This window comes from Anguilla anguilla, chromosome 2 (assembly GCF_013347855.1).
Source record: "Anguilla anguilla isolate fAngAng1 chromosome 2, fAngAng1.pri, whole genome shotgun sequence".
In the NCBI taxonomy this organism is placed as follows: Eukaryota; Metazoa; Chordata; class Actinopteri; order Anguilliformes; family Anguillidae; genus Anguilla; species Anguilla anguilla.
In genome coordinates this window covers 53,892,452-53,901,133 of record NC_049202.1, presented here as the reverse complement: position 1 = coordinate 53,901,133, position 8,682 = coordinate 53,892,452, and the positions used below count along the sequence as shown (strand labels likewise).

General features: G+C 37.0%; 1 protein-coding gene across 2 annotated transcripts; it reads left to right on the top strand.

The window, feature by feature from the left end:
* Nucleotides 1-127: 127 nt before the first annotated feature.
* On the top strand, nucleotides 128-2,156 carry adprm (ADP-ribose/CDP-alcohol diphosphatase, manganese-dependent). 2 transcript variants are annotated; one of them, XM_035403847.1, is made up of 4 exons: nucleotides 128-144; nucleotides 530-1,194; nucleotides 1,452-1,574; nucleotides 1,713-2,156. In XM_035403847.1, exons 2-4 carry the CDS (start codon nucleotides 582-584, stop codon nucleotides 2,000-2,002), a joined length of 1,026 nt encoding a protein of 341 aa, XP_035259738.1. In that variant the 5' UTR covers nucleotides 128-144; nucleotides 530-581; the 3' UTR covers nucleotides 2,003-2,156. The 2 variants fall into 2 exon arrangements, with proteins under 2 accessions (XP_035259738.1, XP_035259736.1); XM_035403845.1 differs by having other exon boundaries at nucleotides 138-230.
* The last annotated feature ends 6,526 nt before the right edge of the window (nucleotides 2,157-8,682 follow it).

Sequence of the window (8,682 nt, the reverse complement as noted above, 5' to 3'; positions counted from 1 at the left end):
CGCTCCAGGACCTGTCCAGGACCTGAGTTTGACAACAGTGCACTATTCAGACATCCTAGATAGATGGCGATGTAGTGCAGAATGAGAATAACATTTTGACAAACGTCCTTCTTTGCATTATTTTGAACGTCGTCGTTGAGTACGGTAAGATACAGGAAGCGCTGTGTTTTGATGTTGAAGTTTAAATGTACTTTTCGTAACAATGGCGTTTCCGAAGGAACATTCCTCAGGTAACTGAAGAGTTGAAAAACACCAGTCTTAATTCAATCTAAAATGATACAAGCAAAATAGCCATGTTTTTTCGCGTTGTATTCAATCAACCGTGTTGCAGTAGCTTCTCGGTTTCCCATAGCGCTTTGCCTCTGAAATTAATAGCTGCAATATCTAAAGCGTTGTTGTGGATTTAGGTAGCAAGCTTGTACATCGCCACTGAAGGAAGTTAGCTGTCGTTAGCTATCAAACAGTTTAACCAGTTTGACTTGTTTTAGCCGCTGACCAGAAACACACACAGACTAACCATTTTTCTTAGATGGTGGGCAAAGAGTGGGAGCCTGAAAAACAGATTGACGCGGATTAAAAAAATGGACGAGACTTTACCACCGTTGTTTACATTTGGAGTCATTGCCGACATCCAATATGCTGATATTGAAGACGGTTTTAATTATCACCACACAAGAAAACGATATTATAGGAATAGCCTGCGTTTACTGCGCAGAGCTAATGAAAAGTGGAAAGGAGAGGCAGTAAAACCTAGTTTCATTATCCAGCTCGGTGATGTCATCGATGGGTATAACAAGAAGTACAATGCTTCGGAAACAGCCCTGAAAACGGTTGTGAATGAGCTGGACAAGAGTGCAATTGAAGTGCACCATGTGTGGGGAAATCATGAATTTTATAACTTCAGTAGAGACGAGCTCATGATCTCGGCATTGAACAGCAGAACCACGAATGACACAACGTCGACGATGTCTGAAGACACCACTGCATTGGAAGACACAGTTGAAAGCGGAAATGTTTCTGACACAGAAGAGAGCTATGCTTATCATTTCAGTCCTGCTCCACATTTCCGCGTTGCCGTACTTGATGCATATGATCTGAGTCTTATCGGTCGAAAAGAACCCAGTGTGAGATACTACGAAGCACTGGAAATTATACAAGCACACAATAACAATGATGACCTCAATCACCCGCCAGGTAATTATGCATGCAACTCTTATTTTAGTTATTGTTTTCATCCATGTTTTGATGAACTATAAATTGCATTTCTAATGAGAGAGTGAACACAGTATTGAATGTGGATCCTAACCATGTGTCCTTCGTGCAGCTACTTGGGAAAACTAGCAGTATTTCAAATGCAACTTGAAGATGTGCACAGAATTATTTTTTTCTTTGCAGTTAGGGAAGGGACAAGTAACATTCTGCTTGTGCTTCTTTGTATTTCAACAAAACAGTATTTGATGGAACGGAACGAAGATTTGTGAAATTCAATGGAGGATTCAGTAAATGCCAGCTTGATTGGCTTGACAGATTGCTAACACTTTCAGATGAGAAACTTGAAAAAGTCGTAGTTGTCAGTAAGTAAAATTTTTGTTTTTTTAATTAGTAAAATAAATCAGTGGCAAAGCATGTGCTGTGTAGCTTTTCTGCATTTACTTAAGAGTTTCATATCATATTTATCATGCATGACTAAAAATGTGCTTTTTATTTTTTAGGTCACCTGCCTGTGCATCCTTACTCAACAGATCCCATATGTCTTGCCTGGAACTATGAAAGAGTGCTTTCTATTTTACACTCTCACAAATGTGTAGTGTGTTTCATGGCAGGACATGATCACGATGGGGGTTACTACAGGGATGCCTCTGGAGTGCACCATCTCACATTTGAGGGGGTGATTGAGACCCCACCAGAGAGTGACGCATTTGGAACGGTGTATGTTTATGAAGACAGGATGGCATTGAGAGGGAATGGCAGGGTTGCAGACAGAGTTCTCCTGTATCCCTAAGGCCATATTAAACCCAAAAATATTAAACCTAAGAGGTTTTGCCAGAAGTTCCAAAAGGATGAAAAAAATCTGAACAGAAGTGGTTTACAAATCTGCCTTAATTACTGATTTGTCAAGATGAAAATCTCTCTAATTTGGTACTTTTACTTTTTTTTAAAAAGAACTAAATAACTAGCCTCGATATTTGAACGTATACTAAAAATACACATCATGTTTAGTTGATGACAACAAACTTTTTGTGATTTACGTGTCTATCATTAATTTGGTTGCAAATCAGGATTGTACTTCATAGATTTAATTTATAATTAATAATATATTTATTTTAGATGTAATTAAATTATTATTGTATCATAAATCAAAATGATTAATGTATACATTTTATTTATATATGTTTTTCTGTATTCCATATTCATAACACAATGACGAGAACAGGCCATTCAGCCCAACAATGTTCACAGTTCTCCTGACTAAATTAGTGCTCTGATTACCTACAGAATAGGTAGTATCTAACGCCGTATCAAGCCTAGTCTTGAAAATCCACAGAGTTTCTGCCTCTACTATGTGACTTGGCTGGTTATTCCACACATTGACTACTGCATGAAAAAATTATTTCTAATGTCTGTACGGAATGTACCTTTTGCTAATTTCCATGTATGTCCCCTCGTTCTACTAACAGAACTCAACCTGAAGAATCTTTTGTAGTTCACTTTGTTGATCCCTTTATGAATTTAAAAGCCTTAGTCAAATCACCCATGAGTCTCCTTTTACTGAGCTTGAAGAGGTTAAACATCTTAAGTCGTTCCTCATAGCTCAACTTCCTTGGATTTATACTCAATACATTTGGTTATATATCCCTGCATCCTCTTGGCCTTTTTTTACCGCTACAGCACAGTGCCTAGAACCTGAAAGGTTTTGATTTACCATAAATATGTGTGTGTGTGTGTGTTTTTTTTCTTGATACGACTCTGTAAGCAAACAATTCTCATTTGGTTAAAGTGCAGATTCTCAGGTTTTATTAGAGGGTATTTTCATACATTTTGGTTTCACTATGTAGAAATTACAGCACTTTTTATGCATAGTCCCCCGATTTCAGGGCACCATAATGTTTGAGATGTATTAATTTTGTATAAGGAAACTAATCAGTACTTTGTTGTGTTTAGTACTTTGCTGCATATTCTCTCTGGCCTGTGATCCTTACACATGGCCACGTGCTGAGTGTCTTTGGTGATTCTCTGCCAGGCATGCATTGCAGCCATCTTCAGTTCCTGCTTGCTTTGGAGGTTAGTTGCCTTAAGCTTTCTCTTCAGAGTATGAAACGCATGTTCAACTGGATTCAGATTGGGTGGCTGACTGGGTTGCTGTAGGATAAAGCGTCATCCAATGAGCTTGGAGGCATTTTGTTGAGTTGAGCGGAGAAGATGCTTTTGTAGACTTCAGAATTCATTCTGCTGCTGCTATAAGCAGTTACATCAAGAATGAAGACAAGTAAACTACCAACTGTGGTAGCCATACATGCCCAAACCTTAACAACCCCACCACCATGCTTCACAGATTAAGGTGGGGGGTGAGGGTGCAGTTCCTTTTGGCCTCCTTCAGTTCCTTCTTGCCATCACTCTGACACAACTAAATCTTATTCTCATCTGTCGTAAAGACATTTTTACAGAACGATGCAGGTTTTGTGGTTCTTACTAGCAAACTATAACCATGTTTTTGCTGCTAAGTAGTGGTTTGTGTCTCACAGTGAACATTTCTGTAGTACTGTTTGTGAAGTCTTCTGTGGACAGTAGTCACTGACACATCCACACCTCTCCTCCTGAAGGGTGTTTCTGATCTGTCAGACGGTTGTTTGGGGGTTTTCCTTGATTATGATGAGGAATCTTCGGTCATGAACTGGGCCTATCAGGCCATTTGCAATTACTGAGCTCACCAGCGCTCTCTCTTCTTAATGTTTCAAACACATGCCTTTGGTAAACCTAAGCATTTTTATCATTCATAATGGCTTTCTTAACTTCCACTGGTGGAAATCTGGTCCTCATGTTGACAAAAACCAATAATCGACTCTAAAGGTGATCAAAAGGCTAGAATCAAGCCTAGATACTGAACGCTCTCTTATACCTTGTTTCAAACAAGGGGGGGGGGGGGGGGGGGGGGAATTTCATAAAAGCTGAGAATGTGTAAATAGCCACATGTAAATAGTTTGATTACAGATTTACAATTGTGGATTTTTGAGAATTCTTTTATTTATTTTTATTTTATTTTTCAACTTTTGTGTTTTATATTATTTTGTCAGTTCTGGAATCACCACATTTTAAGTTTAATTTGGACAAACAACCTATTGTTGATATTTTTGTCTACTTGCCTCCTGTGGTCTACTGAACCGTATGGGAATGTCCAGTAATCAGCAATGTTGACCACATTGTAAGCATAAGTGCCTCTGGACTTACGAACGTCAATACTGAGTGTTTTCCCCCCTTGTACTTTGCGCATCAATTTTCTTGCTTTTCAGAATACTTTAAACTACTGAGCAGACTATACACGTCACATAGGGAAAACAATCGAGGAGACTACTAGCCAATACAGTACCTTCAACTTTTTGAATATGGATCGTATTGATTTAAACTTTAAATGGCATGTCATTTACTGTACTTTATTTATTTATTTATTTTTGGAAACTGCAAGGAAGTGCAAATATTTAAAAACTTGGCATTAGTGTTCTGAAGTATGTTGGTATGTTGTCTGTATAATAAATCCAATGGAATGTATGACATTGTCTCATTACATTTTTATAAAGTACCCAGTTGCTAAATGTATTGAGCAGGAAAAGACCCCAATGTATGCATGGATTATTTTGCCACGTTGCAGAACTGTAATTTCATGAAATGATCGTTAGATGGCAGTATATGAATATAAACCTTTTTGGGGGCGATCTGGGTATTTGTCTTAGAACAAGATAATTTGAGCTGTCGTTAGAATAGAAATAACATTTATTTTTGTATTTTTCAGATAAAATGCACTCTCTCCATTATTTTCTTCTCTAAAAAAACTTCTGTGCTTAGTTCTTCATTTTGTAGAACATTGTGGCCAGTATAAGGAAATGTTACATCTCTATCCTGCCAAGAAGGAACCACTTGCATTACCCTGTATAAATACAATATTAAATATGCTTAATTTAATTAGTTTACTTTACATTATAATGTAAAAATATAACTTGTGTTGTCAGGCAGATGTCATAGCTTACCCAAGGATCCAACCGACTCCATTCTGTGGGCTCAGTGTACAGGTTGCTACATTGTTTTACTCAAGGTAAGCACAACATTCATTGCAAAAGAAACGCTGCATTAACTACTCACTCTGTCCCACTACCTAATAATAGCAGCCTGTTAAAACGTTCATGCAACGCCATTGCATTGGAAAGTTTATCCAAGCTTCATGCAGAAATGTTTAACTTGAAGTGGCATTAACGCATAAGCCATGAGAATTTTGCTACTAAAGATTTTTTTTAGAAGGATCTGATAAAATGAAATTATTGGACAATCACAATATGAGATCTTCATGGTAATTGACATGGTTAAGTGGTTGTGATACAGAAGGAAAACATCTAATGTAACCTTTACCTGGATTAATAGAATAAATGGTTTCAAAGTTTAATCCTGTTTGGTTGACACCTACTATCAAAACACGCATGGCATCTTTTAATTAAAAGTAATTCTTATCAAGGAAAATTTTCCTCAGACTTTGATTAAACTGACTGATAGTGTTTGAGCCCGCTCATATAATTCATCTCTTTAGCAAGATGAAAGGACTGGTCTGATTTAGTAGCAACGAATTGAACCTTGCTTGGCTACTTAACATGTTTATTAACAGCAATTTACCATTGTGTTGCTGAAATGAATTGGCTGTAGTAAAAAAACCATTGTGATGTAAAATGGTATATTATACTATACTGTCCATTAGCAAGAGAACAGGTGTAGAAATTCCCTCACAGTCTGTAAATATGGCAGCTGTTCTCTCTCACACTGTCTCCCTGGAATCTTTTTCACACTTCAGCAAGAGGAGGCACATGCTTCTCTGAGATAATCCCTGGTATTCTTATCTTTCCTTAATCCGCGGGCCTTCAGATGAAAGCAAAGGTCAAAAATAAGATTCTCTCTAAAAGAGATCTGTGAATCTCAATGGAATGTTGTTCCCCATAATATAGTGGCACATTTCAAAAATGCATTATGCTGGCTATTTCTATGTGACATGTCTGGTTAGCCTGAAACTGAATAAGACTACTCACTTTTATGAATAAAAAGTAGACTTTGTACAATTTGCTTTATGTTTTTATACATTATGACAAACATGTCAGAACAGCATACAATTAGCATATTTTAAAAGTTTTTTGACTAAAATCAGCTTGGTGTACAAGTATTTCATTCTCACAGTAGTACAATCCATTATGTAATGCTGAATGAGACAGAGGAGAATATGTAAAGCTCATTCTATCACATACTATCAAGGTAAACAAACCTCCAGGGTCCTTAAGAAAATGAACCTGGTGAATTATTGTTAGACAATAAAATATTTAATTCATGTTTTGTATATCTGTGGATTACATGTTTATCTTTTGCAGAAACACTGTCCGTGCCATTAACAGTATAATAAAAATTCTAAGCCTCTTGTTAGATGTCTAGGAGTGCATAAGACACTGAGGGGCTTTGGTTGTATGCAGGCAGAGGACTGCCACATTGTTTGCTGACCTTCCATGTCTTCATGCTGAGCCAAGGCAACTGCAAACAGGCAGGGCCCCGGGATTCCTTAGTGTTTATGCCAGTTGCATTCTTCTGGAGAAATTTCAACCTCCAAGGAATGCAATACAGTATCTGTCGAGCTTAAAACAGAAAGGTCAAAAGAATATCAGCCAATAACAACACAAGACTTTATGTGCTATTTCTTAATCTGTAGTGATTTACTGATTTAAAAAAATATATGAAAGTTCACTTCTATTCTTATCTTTTCTTAGAGGATAGGATTATTGAGATTTTGAAATGGCTTAATTATCTACTTACTAAGCAGCTGCTTACCTTACAAAAAGGTTTTCAAAACTAACAGGAAGTGCAAATATGCTGTCCTTCCTGACTATCAAGAAGTAGAAAGAAGGAGATCAGAAGAAGACAGAAGAATGCTTTGACTTGAACTGTCTACTGGGTTCTATCAATGAATGATGGGCCAAATAAAACTCCAAGTCCAGAATCTTGGGGCAACCAATCTTCAGAATGTTCTAACACATGTATAACCCATCTCATCATTACCCTGGTTTATAATTTCTTGCCACTACATAATTTGGAGTTATGCCCTTACTTGCCTGGTGAGGTCAGTGTAGCTCCCTGACTGCATTACATCTACAGGTCATTAGACACCTTTTCAGCAGTCAAGCCATAACAAGACACTTCTAAATTCTAGATTATATAAATATCTCATGGGAACTATGCTGCGTTAAAATCAGCACTATTCTTTCTAGCTACCTCTGAAGTGTGCATTTTTATGGGCTGAATTTATACACAATGAGGGTTAACAACAATCTGCAAGCAACAATCTCCCCATTGACTTCAACATGGACAAGTGAGTATGACCAGAATAAAGGTGCCACACAAAGGCAGAACATTAGGATGCTTCCACAGTGAAGTACAGAGGATATTTATATATATATTTGTTTATTATTATTTTTTCTTCTGTTTAAGCTGGAACTCCCTGGCAAACTCTAGAAAATAAAATTTGTTTTAAAAAACATCAGGTTTTTGTCTCAAAAATGAATTGGATTTATTAATGGGATAGTCACTTCATGCAAAGTGTGATGAGACTAGGCTATATAAGGAAGTAATGTACCAAATCCAATGCAAAAATACAAATCATTAGTGACAAAGTAGCCCCCAAAATAGGCTACTATTCTCTAACCAGTTAACTATAGTATTTGTGGGTGTGCATGCAGTGCAAGAGCAAAAATAATAATGTGCAAGAGTAATCAAGTAATCAAAACCAACAACCACAATATATTCGACAACGTCCCATTCTTGGCGGTATTTCTCCCAGAGGGAATCTGCAAGGCAAAGGGTAGGCTATGTAAATATGCAGAATGTACCTCAATTAGGTTAAACTTTCCCAGGGATTATATAAGTGTTAGCAACAGTTGAAATTGAACAATTAATAGTGTATGAGGTTGACGTTCAGACCGTCAGCTTTAATTTGGCGGTATTCACATCCATTTTGGGTGTTCCGTGTCAGAATATTATATAAAAATTGCTGTTAATAAAGGTAGTCCCCAACACAGTAGGTCCTAGAGCGAATGTTAAAATGGCAGCCTAGTAACATAGTTGTTTACCCAGAGTAATTTGTTTTTCATGAATGGAAATTCTGTAGCAATTCTTATAGTAAGCTGTGCAATGATGTATAGCATATTTTAACATTTGCTGTCCTGTATCCAGAATTAAACAAGTCTGGATACAATGGAGTACAATCAAATTCCTTACATTTTAGGAAAATAGCCAGCATTGAATAGTGTACACTAACCCATATCTTTTTAAATGACAATTCTATGAAATGACAGTATGTTAAAAAGTAGATAAAAGGACCTTAGTTTTTAGGCTGTTAGCCAAGAGCATGAGTATTATTTTGACAGTTGTCATTTGTGCGTTTTGTATATA